The 24,447-nt window shown below is 50.3% G+C and overlaps 1 protein-coding gene across 2 annotated transcripts; it reads right to left on the reverse strand.

The window, feature by feature from the left end:
* Window positions 1-20,779, reverse strand: FBRS (fibrosin). 2 transcript variants are annotated; one of them, XM_056863005.1, is made up of 18 exons: window positions 20,289-20,779; window positions 16,943-17,128; window positions 15,242-15,277; window positions 14,430-14,459; window positions 13,561-13,609; window positions 12,227-12,632; window positions 11,028-11,266; window positions 10,073-10,269; window positions 9,846-9,890; window positions 9,629-9,724; window positions 8,635-8,703; window positions 8,164-8,193; window positions 5,261-5,497; window positions 4,948-5,071; window positions 4,200-4,283; window positions 4,021-4,104; window positions 1,884-2,103; window positions 1-742 (listed from the first exon to the last, which is right to left on the reverse strand). In XM_056863005.1, the coding sequence occupies exons 1-18, from the start codon at window positions 20,679-20,681 to the stop codon at window positions 13-15; spliced, it is 3,255 nt and encodes a 1,084-aa protein (XP_056718983.1). In that variant the 5' UTR covers window positions 20,682-20,779; the 3' UTR covers window positions 1-12. The 2 variants fall into 2 exon arrangements, with proteins under 2 accessions (XP_056718983.1, XP_056718984.1); XM_056863006.1 differs by having other exon boundaries at window positions 5,426-5,497; window positions 20,289-20,776.
* Between the last annotated feature and the right edge of the window lie 3,668 nt (window positions 20,780-24,447).

The following is a 24,447-nucleotide window of genomic DNA, read 5'->3' on the forward strand; positions in this document are numbered from 1 at the left end:
GTTGTAGCACCATTATCTGGAGTCCCTGTCCTTGTAGGCGGCTGCCAGTTCCCGGATGTCGGGGGCACGCCGAGGAGAACAGGGCCGAGCATTCGATGCGGGGATGAGAGGTGGAGGGGCGCTCAGTAGTCCCACCGCAGCAGCTGTGGCTGACGAGGTGGCTTTTGCCAGCAGCCCGTTCTGGTGTCGGGAATAAGCCATGAGGCTGGGGTGGGTAGGGGGCGGCAGGCCATAGATTCGGGCTCGTTCGTATTCTTCAGCAGCAGCGGGTGAAGGGGTCTCCAGAAAGCGGGGCAGGCGTTGTAGCGGGTGCAGCTCCAGGCCCCGATGGTAGGGCTCACGCCAGGCTTCGAGCGCGGCGTAGGAAGCGGCCGAAGGTGGGCCAGCTACCAAATAGGGCGAGACGCTTCCACCAGTCCCGGCCTGGGGGCGCTCAAACATAGCCAGCGTCCCCAGAGGGTGGGAGACATGGAGGGTGCTGTGGAAGGGAGCGCCTGCACGCAGAGCGCCCTCAAATCCGGTCAGCTCCGGCTCTTCCTTCACCTTCACTTCCTTCTTCAGAGGTGGCTCGGGATATGGCGAGCGGGAGGCGTGGCTTGAGCTTGCCGGGCTTCCGTAGCGGTGCTCACGCTCTGCCGCCACATGGGAACGGCCTGGCAGCTCCTCGTGGCCCAGCACTGGGTTCTTGCCGGTGGGCGTGGCTGGGGAGGCACGTAGCGGATGGCGGGAGAAGAGGGTGTCTCTGGAAAAATGCATGCAAGATTGTGGTTGGCTCTCTGCCCATTCATTGACTGTCAATCATACAAGTCTCCCTTCCCCACATTCAAGCCTACCATCCATTGCATCAAACCCAGCTCAAACTTCCTAGCCCAATCCTTACTTTTCACCCAATCCAAATAATCAGCAGTCGCAGTTAGCAACCTTGCAAAAACTGGATTCTGGAAGTGCTAAAATTAGGGCACGTAGAGTGTGCTCACCTCTATGCGTGTGTGTAAAGTGCCTTCAAGTTTCAGCCGACTTATGGCGACCCCTTTTGGGGTTTTCATGGCAAGAGACTAACAGAGGTGGTTTGCCATCCCTCCCTCTGCACAGCAACCCTGGTATTCCTTGGGGGTCTCCCATCCAAATACAAACCAGGGCTGACCCTGCTTAGCTTCTGAGATCTGACGAGATCAGGCTAGCCAGGTCACCTCTATACCTAAACTTGCAGCAAGGGAGGGATTTTCTGATAATCCCACGATATAGACAACTATTTATGTTGGCTACACTGAATGCCATCCCATCAGGGGAATTAATAGGTCATTTAAATAGGGTACCGTATTGCGAGAGTGCGCGTCAATGTGGTTCTGGCCAAACAGACACTCTTCAGCATGTTTTGTTTAGCTGTGAGTTGCTCAGCAAGGCTAGAGACAGATGGATAAAACCTTTTTTCTGGGAATCTGTCTCCAAATTGGACAATCTGAGGGTTATTTTAGCAGGGGTGGATTTTAATATTACACTGACAGTTGCTAAATTTCTTTCCCAGACAATTAAGATTAAAAATATTAATTTCTTTATGGCCTAGTTACTTTTTTCTTATTTTGATCTCAGTGTGACATTGTTCAGGGCCGAACTGGCCATGTGAACAATATCACTAAAGTAAAGTAGTTAGGCAACCCAGAAGAGACGTTTCTGTTGCAAGGATCAAGGCAAAGTGAAAACCTCCCTGCAGTTCGTTCCTACACCGAATACTGTCCAGTCAGATCCACTCACACCCTGAAATGGCCTTGAAGTAGCCAGTCCCCTTCCGCTTCAAAGCACAGCAAATGCTTGGGAGAGCGCGCCTGTTGCGTGCCAGAAGCCCATGCCCCGCCTTCCTGCCCTCCCCACGCCTGGCCTCTCACCTGTCCTTTTCATCCTTGATCACCGGCCCTTCTGGCTTCTCGCTCTCCTTGTCGTGCTGGGTTCCCCCGCGCTCGGCCCCCTCTCCGGTGCCACCTTTGGGCCAGGGTGGGGCAGTGGGGAAGGAGGGCGGTGTGCGGTGCAGGCGGTTCCACGCTTCATGGGGGCTGGGGTAAGCTGGAGCTCCGGGGCTGTCCTTTTGCCCAAAGACAGAGGCTGGGTCTGGGAGGAAAGGAAAATGATCAGATTGGGTACGCTAGAGGCAGCAGGGGTGTGTGTGTGTGGGGGGGTCTTCAGAGAGTGGGGCAGGCATTGTAGCCCCTCACATCTTAGACATCAGGAATTGCCAGAATAGCAGCCTTCCACTTTATGTACTAGGTTCCCAAGGGCAACGTTTTTGTTGTAAAGAGCATTCATAACAAACCATCCCCCTTATAACCTGCAATTTCTGTTAGCTGCAAATCTAAAGGATTCTACCCTTTGCTTTTTCTGAACCAGTGGATCAGCCAAAACCTTAGGATAACGATGAGGCAGAGAGAAGAAGAAGAGTTGGTTTTTATATGCTGACTTTCTCTACCACTTAAGGGAGACTCAAACCGGCTTACAATCACCTTCCCTTCCCCTCCCCACAACAGACACCCTGTGAGGTAGGTGGGGCTGAGAGAGCTCTAAGGGAGCTGTCACTTGCCCAAGGTCACCCAGCTGCCTTCATGTGGAGGAGTGGGGAAACCAACCCAGTTCACCAGATTAGCCTCCGCTGCTTATGTGGAGGAGTGGGGAATCAAACCTGGTTCTCCAAATCAGACTCCACCGCTCCAAACCACCGCTCTTAACCACTATACCATACTGGCTGAAGCCCTGAGAGAACAGATACACAGCCAGAAGAGCAAGCAGGAAAGTTCGTTTGACAAGGCGTCTCAACAAGCTTCTCAGATACCACATCCAGAGTGGCTGAGGACCAGATTCAGGGGTAGTAGGTGGATCACTACTGACATCTCCAAAGGTTTGATTGGCCCCTCTGGCCATCTGCAGGGAGCTGATAACTGTGACTGAGACAGTGAGAGCTTTGGAGCAAAGAGCAATGGCTGGGTTGGAGGCTACATCAATCCCACAGGGTAACGCTGCCACACGTGCCCAGAAGCAGCAAAGCCTCCGTGCGATGTAGGAGCGGCAACTATGGCTGCTGGCATCACTGAAATCTTGGAAAGACTAGAGGTGCTGAACTGGAGATAATGAAGGAGGTTCACTGGTAACCAGTGACTGGTGGCCTTAAAAAGGGATGATGGACTCTGCCAAATCCACTGGAGACACCCCCTCCAATGACCAGCTTCCCTGTGCAGTGCCCCTGGGCATCTCGCACTGCACCCCGCGGACCCCGTCTGCACTTTGCATGGCACCTGGCACAAGCTGAGAGGCAGCTGAAAAGGCAGCAGAGCACTTTTGACTCTTCTTCAAAATTCTTCCCAATTCCTTTGCTAGCTTGGTAAAGAAAGGGGAGAAGAATGAAACTGAGAATCAGGCCTGGAACAGAGACTTAAGGTCACATGAACACATGATGCTGCCTTATACTGAATCAGACTCTTGGTCCATCAAAGTCAGTATTGTCTACTCAAACTGGCAGAGGCTCTCCAGGGTCTCAGGCAGGGGTCTTTCACATCACCTACCTGCCTAGTCCCTTTAACTGGAGATGCTGGGGATTGAACCTGGGACCTTCTGCAGGCCAAGCAGATGCTCTACCACTGAACCACAGCCTCTCCCCTTCCTGCGCAGCAGGCAAGGCACAGTCTGGGTCTATGTAATTCATTTGTGTAAGCCCTGCTCATGGAGCAAATGGAAGGTGTAACCCTCTCAAGGATACTCTCCTTCCCAGAGGGAAAATGCCAAGTTTCCCACTCCAGCTCGTGGGGCAGAGAGTGAGAGAGCAAGTGAGCATGAGAACGAGAGAGAAGGATAAGAGCCAGCACTCCTCCCCATCTTCAAGAGCGATGGGAAGGAATGGTAGCCAGGAATCCTGGTTTGTGTCACTACCGGTCAAAGGGGAACATTTTCCTCAATCCATTTAGAATCTTAGCAAAACCCCAAGGAACTACTTTCTGGCCCTTTAACAATCGCTCTGTCCTGTCCCACAAGCATACTCACTGAAAGATGGGTTGCCCAGGCCCCCAAACGCTCCGTTGGAGAGCGCCCCCAGGGAGGCAAAGCTCGGGGGTCTGCCGAAGGGATCTGCAAAACAGAGGAAAGGAGAGGAGTGAGCAGCTGCACAGAAGCCACTGGGTCCTGCCACACTTGGCCCGTCACTCCTTTCGGTCTGCTCTTACCGATGTGGGGGCTGGGGCTGAGGAAGGAGCCATGAGGAGTGCTGGTAGGGCCGAACGATGAGCCGCTCCCTGGGTGGACAGCACCTAAAGGATGGAGGGGGAGGGGAGAGAACTGTTAGTGGCTAAGAGAGTTGGGGAGAGAGCAGATGCTGGGCTATCAGAGGTGCCATGACATCATTTGATCAGCGCTTAATTCTTTACAGTTTTTTAAAAATTTATTTTTGCCTCACAACCACCTTACCGAGATAGAGCACAAGCTTACACATTTCAGATACAGAGACTGGAGAAACAGCTCACCTGGGAGACCTGACTGACCAGGGAAGGATTTCTAGGGAAGCTCACCAAGATCAGTCTCAGGAAGAAGAAGAAGAGTTGGTTTTTATATGCCAACTTTCTCTACCACTTAAGGGAGGCTCAAACCGGCTTACAATCACCTTCCCCTCCCCACAACAGACACCCTGTCAGGTAGGTGGGGCTGAGAGAGCTCTAAACAGAGCTGTAACTTGCCCAAGGTCACCCAGCTGGCTTTGTGTGTAGGAGTGGGGAAACAAACCCAGTTCACCAGATTAGCCTCCACTGCTCATGTGGAGGAGCGGGGAATCAAACCTGGTTCTCCAGATCAGAATCCACCGCTCCAAGTACATGGGGTTGTAGGAAGGCAGGAAGCTGGCAGAGCAGGTTCTGGGATGCCCCAGGCTTGCATCAGGGACACACGCCTCCTGCCCCATCGGGCTTAGAAGACACTAACCAGAGGTTGTGAAGAGGGTGGCAGGACGTGCCAGCTCCTGGCTGTGGGGAAGGCTGCCAAAGGCTCCAGTGCCAGGCAAGCAGGTGAGGAGGTCGTTCCGGAAATCCAATTTTGGAGCGTCGCCCTGCATCAGTAGTGGCGGGGGGAAAAGGAAAAAAGAACCCACCGTGAACAAAACGATTGGCTCCCTCAGGCACCGCTCGCTCACATGAAGCACGGCCATATTCGGGCAAGGACGACTCCTGACCTGCCCCACCCCAGATCCTTTTCTCTGGTTCTTAATTGTCACAGCCCCTTTTTCACCCAGACTCACAAACCCTGACTTGCATCCAGGGGCCGGCACGGACATCAGAAGAGCAGAAGAGGAGAGCCCTCTCCCGTGGCTTGCAGCGACCCTCTGGTGGCCACCAGCAGGAGCTGGGCCACTCCCCATCATGGTATGCAGGCGGAGGGAGGAGGCGGCACAGGCCCACCCTACCTTCATCTTCTCCTGGTGCCGCAGGATCATATATGCCACACGGACATGCATGGCGCACCACTTCCCGGGCTTCTGCGAAAGAAGGAGGAAGGGAATGTTGGATTTACCACGAAAGCTCCTTCCCGTCAGAGGAAGGCGAGCATTGCAGAGCCAGTTACTCTTCCCATTAGCTCTGAGGGCAGGGACGGATAAATCTGTTTGCCCCTCTCCCTTCTGGTGGGAGGAGCTAACCCCCCCACCCGGCCCCAAACCATTTCATGATGCAGTAAAGCTGAGACACCAACCAAAAAATCCCTTATGCAGCAAATAACTTCAGGAGACAAGCTGAAAAATGTAAGCTGAAAACGTTGAAAGAGGAAGATGCAGAATCAGATAGGACAGGTATCCCCAGCAGACAAAAAGCACTCAACTAAAAACAGCGGAAGCCATGTACGATCCACAAGACAATCCAGAAGGTTCCAGGTGGGGCCAGATACCCTTCATTCACTGAGAACAGACAACACTCTCTATTGAGTCCAGTGTTCTTTTCTCCATCAGTGGAGGAGGGGGTTCTGAAGTGGAATGTGTGACAGCATTACAGACACCCACCTCCCTGCTCAGAATCTAAGGGGACAGAACCTATTAAGGGACTTGGATCCTGAAGGCTGCATCTGAGGAAGCAAAAGCACCCAGTGTGGAATGAATGCCCCAACAGGAAAAAAAAGCAGTAGCCCCACTGCACATTTCTTCCAAAGGGAACGTTCATGCGGCTCTTCTGGTGGAATGAGCTGTACCTTCAGCTGTATTGGAAGCTGCAGCAATCAGTATGCCTGCGAGGCAAAGGGAGGTATAGACCCATCATAAGGTTACCTCCTTCCCGATTAAGGATCCTTCTGGTTTCACGATGTGTGGAGAGAGAGCCTATTTTGAACTGGCAAGGCTCCTAGAGATGTACTTGTCAGATGTAATTGCGGTTAGGAAGGCAAGTTCATAAGACAGAATCCACAGAGAGAAACTTAACAGGCTCCGAAGACTCCTGCATTAACACCCTGTGTGTGTAAGCAGGTGGGAAATCTGTGAACCCTTTCTTGGGAGATTGATCAAAGATGCCTCTGGTTGGAATTCAACACCAGTGAGGCTTCAAAGAAAGTGAACTCCTCCCTCTGTTGCCCAAGACTGTAGCAAGAGCCACTGACTGGTGTTTTAGTGTGCCACAATGGAGTAAAGGAAGCTGCTTTTGATGGACTGCAGTAAGGCAGCTTTCCTGAGCATTCACTAGAAGTCCCCAGTCCATCCAGTAGTTCTCCAGACAACCACAGACCTCTGCTTCCAGGATGAACACAGGCAGAGATAAACTAGAGATAAACTCGACAGGGCAAGAGGCAGATGAGCCATTAAAAAATTATAAGCATTATGAAGTGGCTGAAAAGCCTGTGCAAGTTTTGTGATGTTTCTTTGCAGCTTCTCCACAAACCAGATGTCTGAGGTCCAGGACTGCCTAACAACCACCGCTCTTTCTTAGCACTCTGAGTTTCTTGGCTATGGTCAAGATAAAGAGGGGAAATGGATCGCTCTCCCTGCAGCAACTCTTTAAACGACTCAGGGAAAAGAATAACACGGCTTAGAACTATAACCACAGGGGAAAAGCCCTTGTGCCTCCCTGACCGGAAACGCTCTGAGTTTGGGAATTCCCCTCCTGCTGCTGATCTTCACTCAGTTCTAAAAACAGCCATAGGTTTTGGCCGAAGGAGGAGGAGATTGGACGAAGAGGGTTGTTCTGAGTCATTACGCTCCACTATTGCTCTGCCTCCTGCTCCTCTCTCCAGGAAGAGAACAATGCCTTCATGTGCCTTAGCCTCCTGCTTCCCTTCTGCAGCTAAACTGGCGCCAATATCCTTGATTAGGGTCCACTTGCAAAAGTCTTGGTACAAGGCGCTGATGAAAGGGAGGAGCAGGAGACCGCGGGATCCAGTCCGTGAGCATCTGTCATTTTGCACTTCGTGAGGCTGTCTGTGCGGCGCCGTCCCAAAAGGGATGCCTGGGCATTCTGGCGCAGAGGTGCTCAGGACAGTCCAAGATACTCACAAGGCAAGGGGGGCATATTTGTCTCCCAGCTGGTACTGCTCCTCCTCCACGCTAGCGAGGGCCTGAAGACTCAGCCCCGGTCTGCGGCCCTCCCAGCTCCCAAATGGCTCTAAGCCAATGTTGCTGAAGGTGAGTCCTGGATGCCATGCAAGGGGCTTTCTTCGCCACCTGTCCTAACAAGCTGCTCTTCTAATAAAAGGCTGTTTGGTCCCATTCCCTTCCCTGGGGAAAGGGGAGAAAAACCACCTAGACTGCGCCTTTGGGGAAAGAACAAGATTTTCCAGGAATAGACTAGAGCTCCTAATAAAGCCCTGTTGACAAAGAACAGGCAGGACAGGCATTTGGGGTGGGGGGTGGGGGGAAGAACTCCTCCCACCAGAAAGGTGAGGCTCAAGTAAATTTACATGGGTCTGCCCTCAGAGCAAGTGGGAGGAGTAATCCGCTCCAGGATATCCTCCTCCACTAATGGAGAACCTTCACATTTTTCCGCTACGCCCCCGTTTGACCAGGCAAGTCACCCTCCAACATGATGCATTCATCTCCTCCCATCACCCTCCCCATCGTGATCTCTTTTCTCCAGTCCATGGCCAGGTTCGCCTCCACTAGTCCTCGATCCTCTAGACATCCACCCCATTGTGTTGTGACCAGGAGGGAGGGGTCCCAGGGTTACTCACTCTCAGCGTAGGCCTGAAAGGATCTGTGAGCTACAAGGAGACAGAAAACCAAATGGAGGTTAGAAGAAGAAGAGTTGGTTTTTATATGCCGACTTTCTCTACCACTTAAGGGAGAATCAAACCGGCTTACAATTGCCTTCCCCTCCCCGCAACAGGCACCCCATAAGGTAGGTGGAGCTGAGAGAGCTGTGACTAGCCCAAGGTCACCCAGCTGGCTTTGTGTAGGAATGGGGAAACAAATCCAGTTCACCAGATTAGCCTCCACCTCTCATGGGGAGGAGTGGGGGGATCAAACCCAGTTCTCCAGATCAGACTCCACCGCTCCAAACCACCACACCACACTGGTCTCAAAGGTTGGCTGTCATCTGTATGCCAGGTTAGCTGTCATCCCAGCTCCAAGGTTAGCTGTCATATGCATGCCACGCTGCTTATCTCTACCCCCGACCCATTTCATATAGATGGCAGACTCACCTGGGTCCCTTTCTGAGACAAGCTGGGTGGGACAGCGCCCAGCCGGGATGGCAGGTCAGGATTAGTGCTCTGCGGAAGAAACGACGAGTCAGGAGGTCAAAGAGACATTCCTAGGCCTAACTACTTTCTCCTGTCTGCTCTACACTACAAGATGCCAACCCCATCACAGAGAGTCCTGGCTGAGAGCTGCCTTCCCCACTTCCAAAGTCCTTTCTTCTATCTAGCCTCAAATCATCACATTTTTCTTTGTACCATCTTACCTTTCCACCCAACCACACCTCTCAGAAATCTAGGAGCTGCCCTTCCCCTGTTCTGATCTACTGGATTACTGGCCTCCACAGCCGGAGAGGAAAACACCACTAGATACACACCGGGGTTTCTCCAAACCACTTAAGGGCTGCTATGCTGGACTCCGCTTCCTTCCCAGAGTCAGAGATAGAACCCATAAGCCCAAAGGCCCCTGCTCAAACCCACTAAAAAAAGGTAAAGGTCCCCTGTGCAAGCACCAGGCCATTCCTGACCCATGGGTGACGTCACATCCCAACATTTACGAGGCAGACTTTGGTTTACGGGGTGGTTTGCCAGTGCCTTCCCCAGTCATCTACACTTTACCCACAGCAAGCTGGGTACTCATTTAACCGACCTCAGAAGGGTGGAAGGCTGGGTCAACCTTGAGCCGGCTACCTGGAACCGACTTCCATTGGGATCGAACTCAGGTCGTGAGCAGAGCTTAGACTGCAGTACTGCAGCTTACCACTCTGCGCCACGGGGCTCAAATCCACTAGGGTTCCATTTTTCCCTGGTCACTGTGGGCTCCCTTACAGCCTCTCCTACTCTACTCTACTGGGGCCTATTATCTGCAAAGAGAACACGAGAGACCTGGCAATAAACCTGTCTAGCTCCAAGGTGTGGGAACAACACCTCGGAGCCCTGACTTCTAAACCGCCCCGTTCCAAGAAAGCCCATTTTTTCCTACTACGTCTGGAGGGTTCACCTTAGGTTGGAACGCCCCCTGCAAGGAGCCAAAAGTCACAGCGGGAGGCAGGACCGGGGGGATCCCCGACACGGTTGGGGGGAACGCGGCATAAAACTGGAAGAAGAAGAGAAAGCAATGGAAGTGCCACCCAAAGAAACTGAGGGGGGGATCTGCCCCTTTCCAAAAGGTCAGTCCCCTGGGAGCTCCCTGCTCTAAAAAGGAAAGCTGCACTTACATTATGCCTCAGAAGCCCATCCATCTTGCCAGGGTATTTCTCAAACTACAGGGGAGGAGGAAACAGGAAGAAAAGGAACTCGTGAGAGAAAAGGCCAACACCCCTATACGTGCAAACCTAAAATGCGGAGTCCTGCACCAGAGGCCGTCGACACAGAGACACCCACGCATGAAGGTGCCCGCTGGCCTGCCCACCCTTCTCCCAGCAAGCTAAAAAAAAGCACTCACCATGGCTGGACTGGGTGCAGGCACCATGCCCGGGGGGAAAGGGGTGAAGTGCTGGTGGGTGTGCTGGTGGGTGTGCTGGTGCTGGTGGTTGTGTTGGTGGAACTGGAAGGCCAGTGGGCGGATGGCGGCTGCCATCTCAGGCCCGCCTTGCCCCGCCAGGAATCGCGAGCTCAAGTCTTGTCGGATCAGTTCTTGTTCTGGGAAGGCAGAAGGTAAAACGTCATGGCAAAGGGGTTGTGAGGCAAGGGAGGAAGCTATGCAAGAGTGTGACCCCCTCTTCCAGACTCCCCCTTCCATGCAACTTTTCATATGCACACAGCCCCAGCCCCATAGGGGATTCCAGATTTCGTCCCTTGTCAGCTTTTAACAAACATGAGCCAGTACAGTCTTGAACACATGAAGCTGCCTTATCAGCTTCAGACCCTTGGTCCATCAAAGCTGGTATTGTCTACTCTGACCGGCAGCGGCTTTCCAGGGTCTCAGGCAGGGGTCTTTCCCATCACCTACCTGCCTAGTCCCTTTAACTGGAGATGCTGGGGACTGAACCTAGGACCTTCTGCGTGCCAAGCTGAGGCTCTACACACTGAGCCACAGCCCCTCCTGCAGCCCAGCCCTCTGTTTATCCTCCCCGCTAGATGATCTCCCCAAACGCTCCCTGAAAACAAAATTTCTACCCCACTATCACATACTCGCTTCTTGAATTTGCCATCATATGTGTAAACCTCTCTTCGATACGAGGACCAGAAACCAATGTATAAAATAAATACTGTCATTCTCAAAACTTTAAGTAGTGATCATGGTCCATGCTAACCTCGCTCGGGACCCAAACTATTGCCCACCCTGCTTAAGCCATACATGCAGCAATGGCTACCACCCCCTTTCTTTTCAGCCCTTGCCAATCTTCCTAAAGATCTTATTGTTACCCAGCCCCGCCCTCTGCCCAAGCCTCTCTTACCAGATATGGCAGCGGCTGCAGCTGGGTGCCCAGCAACTTGAAGCAGCGGGGGTGGTGGTGGGAGGCCGGGTGAGGGGGTGAACATACCCGGGTGGTGATGGGAAGGGGGGCGAAGGGAGGGTGGAAAGGCGTGGGGAGGCAGGGCCAGAGAGGGGGTGGAGGGTCGGTGAGGGAGCTGAGAGGAAGAGGGGGAGCACGGGGGGAGGATGGGCTTGGGGTGAGCTGCACCACGGCTGCACCTGAAAGAGGGAAAGAAAAACAGCTTGAGGTTCAGAAGTTAAGAGGAAATCGAGCAGAAACAATGGAAGGGGAGACAGAGAAAACCACAGAACCCAGAAATAGAAAAGCACTAGGGAGGGCATCAATCTGAGAGACCTTGGGTTTCTAATCCCAGCTTAGTAATAGACTCAGGCAGTGGGTCTTGGATAGTTTGGCTTTTTCAACCTCAGATCCCTGGTCAGTGAGACAAGGGAACAACAACGATACATGAGGGACCATCAAGAAAAGAAATCAAAGCAAGCTTTATTCAAAGTAATCCTACCCAAAGCAGTACGTGCAACAGGAATTTAGATCATCAGGGTTAACCAGGTATGTTTCTGCATTTTAAAACTGTCAACTCAATCTAACCAACAGTACAAGCATGAAAGACATGGGGAAAGAATCGAGGAATAGAAATTTTAGAAAGAAGGAATTTTATATATAATTAGACAGGAATGTTTATATTAGATATACACGTGGGGGGAATCACTCACGGAAAGGAGGAACGGAAGAAGTAGTTGCTAAAAGACTGAGCAATGAACGAGGAAACTTCCGGCTCATATTATGACTCTGCCATGAAGTTATTAAGTATAGCCTTAAGCAAGCTAGGAAGCCCTGCCTTGTTTGTGGTTTTCTGGTTTTGCTGTTTGCTGCCTTTGTGATTAGCACCAAAAACCCAATTTAATATTAGATAGTAATAATTAAAACAACAGATGAAAGGCAAATTACTTAAAGCAGTAAACAGGGAGAATGGAAAAAAACGGAAAATCTGAAGAACAAACAAAGAAAGAAGGGTAGGAAGACAGAAAGAGAGTCAAGGAAGAGTTTAAACGAAGGGGGGGAAAGAAAATCACTTGGAAGAAATTAGACAGAAGGACAGCTGAGATATGGACAAAGGAACACCAAAGTAAATGACACGGATAAAACCCATCGGGACTCACCCTCCGGTGCTGAGGTCCAGTCCTACAGTGTATGATGCCTGCGTCTGGCTGGCAAAGGGTGGTACCTTCATGTGCAGCTGGTTTTGCATGAGGTTGTGGGGGACTGATCCCCCCTGAGGCATCGGAGGCGGATGGCCCTTGGGCTGGGGAGTCCCGTGAACAGTATTAGGCGTCTGAGCCCGAGTCCTTGTGGAAGGTGGGGCAGGAGGACTGGGGGGCAAGGCTTGAGTTGGAACAGGGGCCACAGCTGCCTGAGAAGGGGGCTCCTTGGGCAGGAAAGGCACTATCAAGGGGTCCCGGTCGGCCTCGTAATTACGCTCCTGGCTCCGCTCCAGGCCAGAGACTTTAGGGATCACAGAGAGTTTGGCTTCACAGCTCCCGTTTAATGCACCAATGGGTCCCGAGGCTGCAAGAAGAAACGGGGTGGGGAGAGAGGAGAAAAATAGAATTTAGGAAGGTACAAGCAAGGGCCCAATAGATAGTGCTGGATTTCTAATTTAGAGAAAAATCCTACTTTAGTCATGGACTCCCTGAATGGCTTTGGACCAGTTACTGGGAGTACAGAACAAGAATGGTAATGTCCTACCTTAGACTGATTTTAGAGGTGAATAAGGTCCAAAAAGCAAACCCTTAGGAAAACCAATATGAAGGGAAAAGAAGAAGAGTTGGTTTTTATATGCTGACTTTCTCTACCACTTAAGGGAGACTCAAACCGGCTTACAATCACCTTCCCCTCCCAACAACAGACACCCTGTGAGGGAGGTGGGGCTGAGAGCTCTAACAGAGCTGTAACTTGCCCAAGGTCACCCAGCTGGCTTTGTGTGTAGGAGTGGGGAAACAAATCCAGTTCACCAGATTAGCCTCCGCTGCTCATGTGGAGGGGTGGGGAATCAAACCCGGTTCTCCAGATCAGACTCCACCACCAAACCACCGCTCTTAACCACTACACCACGCTGGCTCCTCATCCCCATCTTCTGGCTCCTCATCCCCAGAAGATGCCCCATCACTAAGGCCTTAGTAGGTAGTGCTTCATAAAGCACTGTAAGTATTATAATTATGAAATCAGCCCCTTCCCTTGGGGGCCACCTGAGAACCTCAAAAGGGGGTTCCGGCTTTTAAAAGCAAACCAAAAAACGACAACAGAACTTACTGCAACAGAACTTGTTGTCTGGCCAAGAGATGTCTCTCTACCGCCAAAGTTAATTTGGTAATGAACGTGCCCTAAAGTTGAACACCAGCCCATCCAAGCTAGCTGGTCTGTGCCCAAAATCCAGCTGCAATGATACTGTCTCTGGCACAGGCCTTATTGCTGTTTGCAGCCCCCACACACCCACCTTTGCTGGTTGAGACAGTGAATGACTGTTCGAGGTCATCGACGGAGGCCTGCAGAGACAAGAGGCACAGCGGCTGAGACAAGAGGCAAAAGCAGATTCAAAACACGATATGAATTAAATCAAATTCTTTTTATGCAAAATGAAAAGCTGCCTACAGCCTTCTCAAGGAAGGACTATTTTGCCTTCTCAAACTGATGATTCAACAGCCTTTTGCCCAAATAAGGACAGATGCACTAGATGTACTAATAAAAGTGATCGGCTTCTGCATGCAACAGACAGTCTCACTGAAGAACGACTTCTCATGCAATGAGCTCACTCTACATTTATCTCAGGCGTCACATTCAAAACTGGCAGCTGGTATACTCTACTTTGTGATATCAAGGGCATTGTACAAGCCTTTGACTTCTCTTGGCATTCAGAGCCAGTGCACGTGGCAGATTTACTTTACAGTGGGCCAGAGCTGAAGCAACAACAGCAGCCACCAGCAGCCACCTACAGTGGGCCACAATTCTGAATACTAGTTGTAATTCCAAAAGTCCCAAATTATTCAGGATGAAGCACGAGGCCTCAGCTTTTCTCAGAACCTGTGTGTAACTGTGCAAAGGCTGCTGTGGATGTGGCATTCACATTCGCAGCAGCCATGTGGGATATCCCTGTAGAGGAGCAGCTTCTCTGCAGATCAGTGTGAAGAGGAAGGGAACCTCAGTGTCCTCTGCACATGCAGTCTTCCTTGCAATTCCCCCCTCCCACCAAGTACTCCCCACACCAAAAAAATAAAATAAAGCTAAAGCAACGGTGGGTTCTGTAGAGACAAGTGAGTTCCAGACAGCTGTAGGATGGAGTGGGAGGGGGGGACAGTCACTGCCTACCTGCTCCTCTGGGTCACTTTCTGTATCACACTGCAGGGAGGAAAAAAATGAGAAGGGAAGTCAAGTGGTGCAACCAACTATAGCCCCTCCCCATCAGATCACCTCCATTCTGTATTTGTCTCTAATAGGCCAGGCTTGAAAGGATGCAGCTCTGACAGGATAGATGGGCACAGGGGCGTCTGGGCTACATGGTGTGTGTAAAGTGCCTTCAAGTCGCAGCCGACTTATGGCGACCCCTTTTGGGGTTTTCATGGCAAGAGACTAACAGAGGTGGTTTGCCAGTGCTTTCCTCTGCACAGCAACCCTGCTATTCCTTGGTGGTCTCCCATCCAAATACTAACCAGGGCGGACCCTGCTTAGCGAGATCTGACGAGAGCAGGCTAGTCTGGGCCATCCAGGTCAGGGTGGGCTACGTGGTACCCAGGTGCAAAAGACACTCAAATAACATTTTAGAAAACGCAACAATGGTGTCTAGCTAGCTTCCCTAATATCAGAAACTACACCCCAAGGAACTAAAGGGGGAAAGAACCAGTTGGTTTTAGAAATGGGAAAAAACACGTAGACGCAACATTGATGCCAACAAAGCCAGCTGAATCCACTGGAGACTAAAGAAGCAGCCTGAAAGCAGTATAGGGGTTTTAGCAATGCAAAGACCTCCCAGCCCTTCTGGGGATACTGCTGCAACAAAACTAACACAGTGCTCCAGACAAAACGTCCAGGAAGCACAAAATGTACCCCGAAGAGAGACGCTGCTGCCGGAACTGACAAACTACAACCACAACCAAAATCATGAAAATGTTAGATCCACTTACTATATATCCAGTTTCCAGGAAGGATTGGAGGGAAGGCTGGGAAAAAAATTAAAAGGGAAGCGGAACAGACATTAGACTCATAATGATTATAGGGACTGCCAATCCTAAATATTAAAAAAAAATAACAAAGACAAAATGTTTGGGGCCCAAGACACTTTTGATATTTTAGCATATATGCTGAAAAAAGGGCATGCTTTAACAAATGCATACACTATATTCCCAAAAGATGCGACACTCCGTGGTCATATATAACAAAAGTGCCTTACATTGAGTGAGAAATGTAAGCTGCCTTATACTGGTCTATGTCTATTCTGGCCAGCAGCGCTCTCTGGGGTCTCAGTCAGAGGTTTCTAACTCCTGATACCTAATCCTTTAAGTGAAGATTGAACAGGGCTTTATTAGGAGCACACAGTTCATGCACTCTCTTTGTGAGTTATGGCCCCTTCTTCTCCTTTTTCTGAGCTGGTTGGCACATCCTACGCAGGCATACTGTGTACGTGGGAATCAATTGCTCCATCTTTCACCCTAAAACTGTCTGGCGCTTGGGGAATTCCATAAACCCATTTGACAGGCTGGTAAGCTGATGGCAACTCTGACTGAGGTGCTGGAGACTGTCTTCCTCTTCAAACAATAAGTAAAATTTCATCCTGTAGCTCTCGAATGATACTGCAGCTTTCCTCTTATCGCTGGCAGTCTTCAAACAGCGGTTGGATGAACACTTGTCCGGGATGCTTTAGGCTGATCCTGCATTGGGCAGGGAGTTGAACTAGATGGCCTGTATGACCTCTTCCAACTATGATTCAGCCTCCTTCCACAGATTCAGCACCGCAACAGAAAACTGAAAAGGCTAATTCAAAACACTACAAGCCTTCAGCAAGCTACTTTGTCCGGCTTTTAATGTCACTGTCTGGTTCTATTTAATTCCTGCTATAAGAAGTACTGGAACTTGAGCCCATTTCAGGCCACACTCTTGCATTTCAAATCTTTTATATTTAAAATCCAGGCACGAGCAGAAGAGCTGTGGTTATTCCATGCTAAAATAAAGGCACCCTGCGGCTGTTGAAATGAACCCTCTTGCACAAGTTCGAAGGCTTTGCTTGGGCAAAGACCAGTTCAGAGAGCAACACTGTGGTTTAAATTAAGCCCCCACTCCATATATCCAGGTTTATTATTTGTCCTGAATACTGCTTGATGCAAGTTTACCATACTAAGACCTGATGAATATTCAAGACACACCAGAGACACATACTCAACATGACATTATGTTCAGAAACGTAATTCTCCAAACAAATTACCCAAGTAGGCAAACACTAAAGGAAGTCATTCATCACTATCAGTCCTTCCTGTCACAAGCTAACTTTATTCCACAAGGAAAGCTAAAGGATTTTAAGCATACGCTGTAAAAAGAGATATTTATTGCTGAAAACTATCAGGGCGCGAACACACACCAACTAGAAGCCACTCCCCCCACCCAGTCACCTGATTAGCCACATATGACTTCTGCTCTGATTGGACAAGTATCCAAATAACACCTTATTACTTTCATTCCGCTGGCTGTTCTTGAGCTTGCTTCTGCATGCTCATGCGGAAGTCGCTTGCAGAAAGCAAGCAGGATTTTGCTTGTAGCCTCCACCCCCATGCTTCTCTTGACCCCACCCACCTGCCTTCCTCCATCTTAGCCCCTTCAGCCCAAGCTCTCACCTCTTTGCGCCGCCTCTTGCTACATTTTCTCATCGCTCTCTCCCCTCCACAGCCCCGGCTGCGACCCTTTTCTGAGCTCCCGTCATCGTCTTCTGGCTCAGAGTTGTTCCCCTCGCCCCGTTTTCGTTTTCCGGACTGCTTCATCCGAAGCTCCAGGCGCTCTGGGGTCTTCAAGGTTGCATCCTTCTGTGGGGAGCCAACAAAGAAACACATCCAGGACCATTCCAGAACAACATTCCTCAAGATCATCCTCAAGTAGGATTATCTACACTGGTTCCCAATTTGTTTCCGGGCACAATTCAGGGCGCTGGTTTTTACCTTTAAAGTCCTTTATGGTTTGGGACCAACGTACCTGAAGGACCGCCTAGAATCATAGAGTTGGAAGGGACTACCAGGGTCATCTAGTCCAACCCCCTGCACAATGCAGGAAATTCGTAACAACCTCCCACACACAAACACCCAGTGACCCCTACTCCATGCCCAGAAGATGGCCAAGATGCCCTCCCTCTCATCATCTCCTTAAGGTCATAGAATCAGCATTGCTGACAGATGGCCATCGAGCCTCTGCTTAAAAACCTCCAGGGAAGGAGCGCTTACCACCTCCCGAGGAAGCCTGTTCCACTGAGGAACCGCTCTGTTAAAAAATTCTTCCTAATGTCTAGACGGAAATTCTTTTGATTTCATTTCGACCCATTTGTTGTGGTCCAACCTTCTGGGGCAACAGAAAACAACTCAGCACCCTCCTAGTCCCTTATGAACCCGCCCAGCCATTACAGTCATTTTTGGAGGGTCTGCTTCGGGTGCCCTGCCTTCTGAGATCAGACAGATGGCTTATCGGGAGAGGGCCTTCTCGGTCATGGCACCAAAGCTCTGGAACTCTCTCCCTAGGGAGATTCATCTGTCCCCTTCTATTGCCATCTTCCGCCAGTGGGTAAAGCCTTTTTTGTTTCATTTGGCCTTCCCTCAGTGATCCCTCCTTCTTGACCAATGTTTTAATTGATCTTTTTATGTCTTTGTACATATTTTAAACTCTGGTTTTAATTTATTTTAATGATGTGAGTTGGGGGTGTTGATTTTAATGGTATTAAAATGTGATTTGTCTCATGTATGTTTTAACTTTTTAGTGTCCTTGTGAGGATAGAAAGGCAAGATATAAACTTTGTAAATTAAAAAAAAAAGAATTTGTCTTTTGGTTAAATGCAAAAGTTCAAAGTAGGGGCGGAAACTGAAAAAAGAAATTTTGGGAAAACTGAAAAATACATACAAATTATTGGCTATCAGCCCTAACCCGACAGTAGTGTTCTGAAATACTGATAATATACCACCTCAAATCTTCCTAGGCTTAAATGCAGTAATTCCCAATAAAGGCGCACTGAAGCGCCAGAAACTCAGAAGTTTTCCTCACCAAGAGAACTGAATCTGGCTAAACAAGAGACTTCCACATTGCCACACATGACTATCTGGGAGTTACGTGGTTGGGGCAAGAACTCTCTAGACAACCAAAGTGTCTGTAAATGCAAAGAAAACGGGTTTTCCCCACTTCTTTCAGGCAGCTGACGTGCCACTAATGATTGGCATAAGTATGCGATGGCTGCTAAATGTTTTCGGTGATTTACTTCTCCAAAAGATAGATCTGCTTCCCGGAAGGAAGACAAAAGCCAGGGAGAGATGGGAGGTCAATCTTAAGAACAAACTGAAGATGTAGGACAGCATATCTCAGTGACTAGACCTATTGCTCCCTTCCAGCTCCCCCCCACCCCGTGTGCTAAGCAGCTCTGCAATGTATTCAGTCTGGCCGAGAGACCTGTGTTCACGCCCTGCTCCTCGCCCAGTCCTGCCTAACAGGTAAGGCAGGTGAAGCCAGTCCAGAATTAATCTGCAGGCTCAGCCTGGAGCATTCCAGTGTTAAGCAGTCTCTTCTTTCCAGCTTCAAACAGGCAAAACAGCTGGAGCTTTCATGTCACCTGAAAGCTACACACCCCCGGCCACAGGAGTCCAGCAAGCCCAGCTGTGCCAAACCCCAGCCTGGGGAGAAATGTTTGGAAAGACAAGCGAACAGGCTCGTTCTCCACGCAAAGGAAACAGCAGCAGCCCAGCTGCTTACCAAGATGAGGCTGCACCTCTGCATGCAAACCCACCAAAGCCAAGACTTAGCCCCGCCTCCATGCTTAATTTCAACCGGCTACATCTTCCACTACTTTATGTCTGGTGCTACACTCCATGCCGCATCCTATGAAGTGTTGCATGTCGGCACTCCCACTACACACAACAAAATAGGAGCCATCTTATATCAAGTCAGACTATCGGCCCATCTAGCCCAGAACCATCTACCCTGATGGGAAGGGATTCTCTCACACAGGTTTTTGCAAGCCCTGTTATCAAAGGTTTAAGAGGAGCGGGCAGGGACTGAATTGAGGTCCTTATGCAAGCAAAGTAGGAGCTCTATCCCCTGAGCTATTGTTTTCCCCATTTTTTAAGATAGCAATTCACCCCTTCTACTGCATTCCAAGAGCTGGGTCCTCGTCCACACTTTCAGGTATACGGCTATTTCTAGGCACCTTACATTTTGCACATCCTATGACTGGCCAAGAATTGAATACATGAAGCTGCCTTATACTGAATCAGACCCTTGGTCCATCAAAGTATTGTCTACTCAGACCGGCAACGGCTCTCCAGGGTCTCAGGCAGAGGTCTTTCACATCACCTACCTGCCATGTCCCTTTAACTGGAGATGCCGGGGATTGAACCTAGGACCTTCTGCATGCAAAGCAGATGCTTTATCACTGAGCCATGGCCCCTCCCCATTCCCTTCCCTCCCATGCAGGAATTTTAATTTGATGAGTTGTGTGCCTTCCCATTTGGGTCGACTGACAATTTTTCGATACTCATCCCCTGGGAAGCAGGAGCCATAGGTTATCTCGATTTTGCTCCTACTGTATTCCCCCTGTGCTCAATATATAGGACAAAAATAAATTAGCTTTTATTCAGCATTAAAAGACTTGAACACACCAAGAATCCCACTGGTTTCTAGATTTGGGAACTCCTTAAGAGAGAAAAACCTGCTGCATTAAAGCACACCAGCATCCAAATAGGTCACCACTCCCAGGCACCATTACATCCCACTGTACCTCCCTTGATCCTGTGGAACTTTGGATACTTCAAATCATCATTCCTTCTTTTGCATAAAGCTTTGGATACTTATTGTTTGGGTGCACCAGATCCCTAGACATGGAGCTTATGGGAACCCAGATTCACCCTAATTCTCCTTTGCTTCAACCCTCCTCACTTTAGTCCCCGGACAGCAGAACTCCTTGCTGACAAAGGTCGCGGGAGATCTCCCCCTCACCTCAAGTGCCTCCAGGCTGACAAAGCTGGCAATGGCAAAGCCATCAATAAGATCCTCTTCTTCCTCTTCCTCCTCCTCTTCCTCCTGACTGCAGGAAGATCCAGAGGCTCTCTTCCGCCGTCGCAGGGGCCGCCGGCGTCGGCGCTGCTGCTGTAGGGGGCGGGCTTTGCCAGGTGCCACGGGGGCAGGAGGGGAGGGCCCTTCACTGTCTGATCCTGAAGACGACGATGATGAGAGTCCCCGATGAGAAACATCTCCAGGGCGGCTCCCTCGGCGGCGAGTGCAGCGACTCTCACGGTCCCGCCGTGAGCAACGCCGTTGCCTCCGAGCTCTACCACTGCTGCCTCCTCCTCCACTCCAGCACGGGGCCGGGGCTGCCGCTGTTCCTTCCATGATGCCCCTCTTGTAGTGCAGAGAATGTGCCGTGTCCTACAGGTGCGGTAGATGCGGCCAAGGGGAGGCACCCTTCACCCCTCACCAGCCAGTTGCATCTCAGCTGCTCTCAACGGGGCTTTTTTCTTCTACAGACACCACTCAACAGAGCACCAGTTAAAAATACAAGGCTACACTTTTCAAAAAACAGCTTTAAATCCTTCAACAGAAATTCCTTGGCCTCTGCTCCTTCCTCTTCTGAACCTTTCTTCAATTTACATTTACAGAGCCTACTCAAAACCGAAGGATCTTTACTTCACAAGACAGTGCACCTCCTTTTAATTCCCTGCGACAGGAACGGCAGCTTCCTTTTTTTCGTCCTCCCCTTAAAGAGAAGACCCATAGGTAAAAGAATTAAATACTTTCAACATAATAAAAACTAGGAATCAATTTGACTGTCCTAATATAAAAGTCTGTGCCGATCTCCTTTATTACAGAACATCACCTTTCTGCGTAGAATAGAAATCTTCCAAACAGCAGCACAACCTTCACCTTTAATAAGGGCTTTCACTTCCCCTACACAACTATACAGAGCTGAGGGTTGGGTGTCTTTCAGAGTTTGCGTCTAAAAGCCAGTTAAACAAACTCCAGAATCTGGCAGGAGTCTTCTCGTAGCAGAAAGGAGATGTCCACTTTAAGTGCCTATTTATATATATATATATATATATATATATATATATATATATATATATTAAAGACAACAAAACAAGGAATTGTCCCCAGCCTCACTCTTTTAAGAATCTGGCCTTGTATGTGCCCAAGAACGTAAGGATTCAAACAGCCTCCCCTTTAAGTCTGCAAATGCGACTTCTGCCAACAATGGCAAATGGTTTCCGCTCAGAGGGCAGCCACTTCCTCTCCTTTGATGACGAAGGTTTCCATCAGCAGTTCCACAACGGCCTCTTCTTCCTCCAAAATTCCAGTTCGGCCTTCGTTACCTGGGTCACTTCCTGTTTGCGAGCGTTCAATGTTAAAAGGTCTCCTGGATTCCCCCTCCTTACAGGTCGAGACTTCGCCTTTAAGGCTCCAGATCCAGAATCTCTGGTTTCCTCTCAATCCAATCCTCCCCCCTCCCTTGGAACAATCACGATTTAATATCCACCACACGACTTAATGTCCAGCCTCCCCTTTGAAGCGTCTAGATTTAAAGCTCTTTCCCCGGGTTTCCTGGTCAGGCCTGGTCTCCTCTTCTAACAATCGGGATTAAAAGCCCTCCGCGTTATTTTTCTCTCCTCTCCAACTCCCCTTTAAGGCTCCGGCGTTCCAAGTCCAGAGAAATCCGGAATTTCACCTTTAAGAGCCACCTCCTCCCTCCCAGCCACAATGAAGGCCGAGAAGCACTCCCCTTTAAGAGGGCCGAGCTCCCTTTAAATCCATTGACAGGAGCTGGATTGTGCGGCGGTGGCGGTGGGGGGGGGGTTGTTGTCCTCCGGCTGAAAGGGCCCCCCTCTTCTTGTTGCCGCCCCCCTTTCAAAGCTGTACCTTTAAGACGGCCGGCCGTTGAGGGTGCTGCAACGCGAGTTAAACCCCCCCTCGGTCACGGCAAAGGGGGGGTCCCGCGCGCCCCCAACGCTGATTGGCCGCAGGGCGGCCCCCCCTCAGCTGATTGGCCGGAGCCGTGAGGTGAGATGGGGGAGGGGTGGCTGGAACGGGTCCGGCCTGAGGGGAGCTGCCGAGCGGGCGGCCGGGTGCGGCAGCCCCTTCCCCCAAGGGCAGGGGGGGCGCTTCGGGTCTCGTCGTCTTCTCGCCCCCTCCCCGCTCCGTCTCCGCTGCGGCCCTCGGACTCTCCTTCTCTCAATCTAGCCTGTCGCTGCCGGATCCCCTTCCCCTCTGCGCACGGCACGCAACTCCGCCCACAGCGTCATATCCCTCCGCGTTTTTCCCGGAGACACAATCAACGGGATCCCTCCGCCGGAAGAAAGAACTAGTCCCTCCCGGTGAAACCCCGCCCACTCTTCTTTTTTGGGGGGGGTCCTGTGCGTCATTTTAAAATCCCCGTCACGATCAATTCTATGACGTCATAGCCTTAGCAGCCTACTGACTCGGGCTGCGATGCAACGTCCCTTCCCCCCCCCGCTGCGAGCCGGGTCGTAGCCCTGGCCCTGTGACGTCACGCTGCGTGGCAGCATGACGTAATAGCGGGGCATTGCCTCGTCACAGCTGGACGCCTCGTCTCACAAAGGACGTTCTGGAGCTGAAAGAAGGGAAGGGAAGGTCGACTGGGATTAATTTAAAATGGCAGGCAGCGGTGTTGAAGAGCCCTAGGCACAACAGTGTTGAGTCACAGCAAAACCCAGAAAGCAAATCATGTCACACCCCTTGTTAAAAAGAATGTTAGTCTTGAAAAGTACTAGGAGGGCTTTTGAACTGGATTACAAACCATGTTTAACATCCAACCTGATGAAGAGTTCTGCAAAGCTTGCATACCACGTACTGAGGTTGCTCTTAAAGGATATTACATTTAGGGTTGCCCACCTCCAGGTACTAGCTGGAGATCTCCTGCTAACCCAACTGATCTCCAGCTGACAGAGATCAGTTCCCCTGGAGAAAATGGCCGCTTTGGCCATTGGACTCGATGGCCTTGAAGTCCCTCCCCCAAACCTCCCCCTCCTCAGGCTCCGCCCCAAAAACCTCCCACTGTTGGCAAAGAGGGACCTGGCAACCCTAATTACATTTGGGTTTGGTGACATGTTTTAAGAGGCTGGAGTGCTTTCTCAGTATAGAAATCCTAAGCCCATTCGGGCTTTTCAGTGTAGGAAAGAGCTGGCAAAGGGACAAACAAACTCCTGAAATTGTACATGGTATGACCAGGGCTCCCTCCCTTTGCCACAGATAGCATAAGTTGGGGGCATTTAATGGTTAACTGATTTTTGAAAAATTGAGAAAAATAGGATGCTAAGTCTTGATGCTCTGGTCTAGCAGGGCTACCCTTACATGCTTTTGCCTATATTGTAAGAAGTATATTTAAAGCGCACCTGATGATAGCCACAGCACTAATGCAATCTAATTCTACCAAAATCATCTATATATCTAATAGCGATAGTTAATGTCTGCATGCACAATGAACTTACTGGAAGAGCTGGTGACAGCTGCTACAGGGAGCCATTCTGGGCCCGGCCTCCACAGCCGAGGACTTCAGGAGCCGCTCCAGGCTTGTAGTGGCTCCCAGAATCCACTGCCACCACCAGGCTCTAAAGTGGGTGGTGGGGCATGGAACTATGCCAGGACTCAGGAAGCAACAAAGCCATAGTGTCTGCTTTTGCCCCACCTATGTATCTGGACCCTCTTAAGGCTTACCAGATGGCAAAGCCAAACCTCCCCACTAATCAGGCAACAAATTTAGAAAAAGGTTTAGGAGCTGAAATCATGGGACACGATTTTAACTAAAATTGCCAACAGCAGCTTCTGCGGCAATGGGGAGGGACTGCCACTTCAGGGTAGGTGAAACACACCTACACAACTGCGGTCACTTTGGGGGTCACATTATCAGAAGACAAGTCACTGGAAAAGACAATAATGCTAGGAAAATGGAAGGTAGCAGGAACAGAGGAGATGGAAGGAAGCCTGAGCAAGGCTGTTAATCGGACATTTTGGAGGACATCAATTCATAGGGTCGCCATGAGTCTGGAAATGACTTGACAGAACTTAACACAGAGGAAGGGAACCTTTCCCCTCCTCTACATTTAAAGCAACAGGACTAGACTCCAGGCAAGGCAGAACTGGGAGT

The sequence above is a fragment of the Euleptes europaea genome, chromosome 18, assembly GCF_029931775.1.
Source record: "Euleptes europaea isolate rEulEur1 chromosome 18, rEulEur1.hap1, whole genome shotgun sequence".
NCBI classification, from domain to species: Eukaryota; Metazoa; Chordata; class Lepidosauria; order Squamata; family Sphaerodactylidae; genus Euleptes; species Euleptes europaea.

Coding starts and splice junctions, on each gene's coding strand:
- FBRS (XM_056863005.1), bottom strand. CDS start 20,681: ATGGAAGGAACAGCGGCAGCCCCGGCCCCGTGCTGGAGTGGAGGAGGA. Junction 14,460..15,241: donor TCCTGGAAACTGGATATATA/GTAAGTGGATCT, acceptor TCCTCCCTGCAG/TGTGATACAGAAAGTGACCC. Junction 13,610..14,429: donor AAAGTGACCCAGAGGAGCAG/GTAGGCAGTGAC, acceptor TTGTCTCTGCAG/GCCTCCGTCGATGACCTCGA.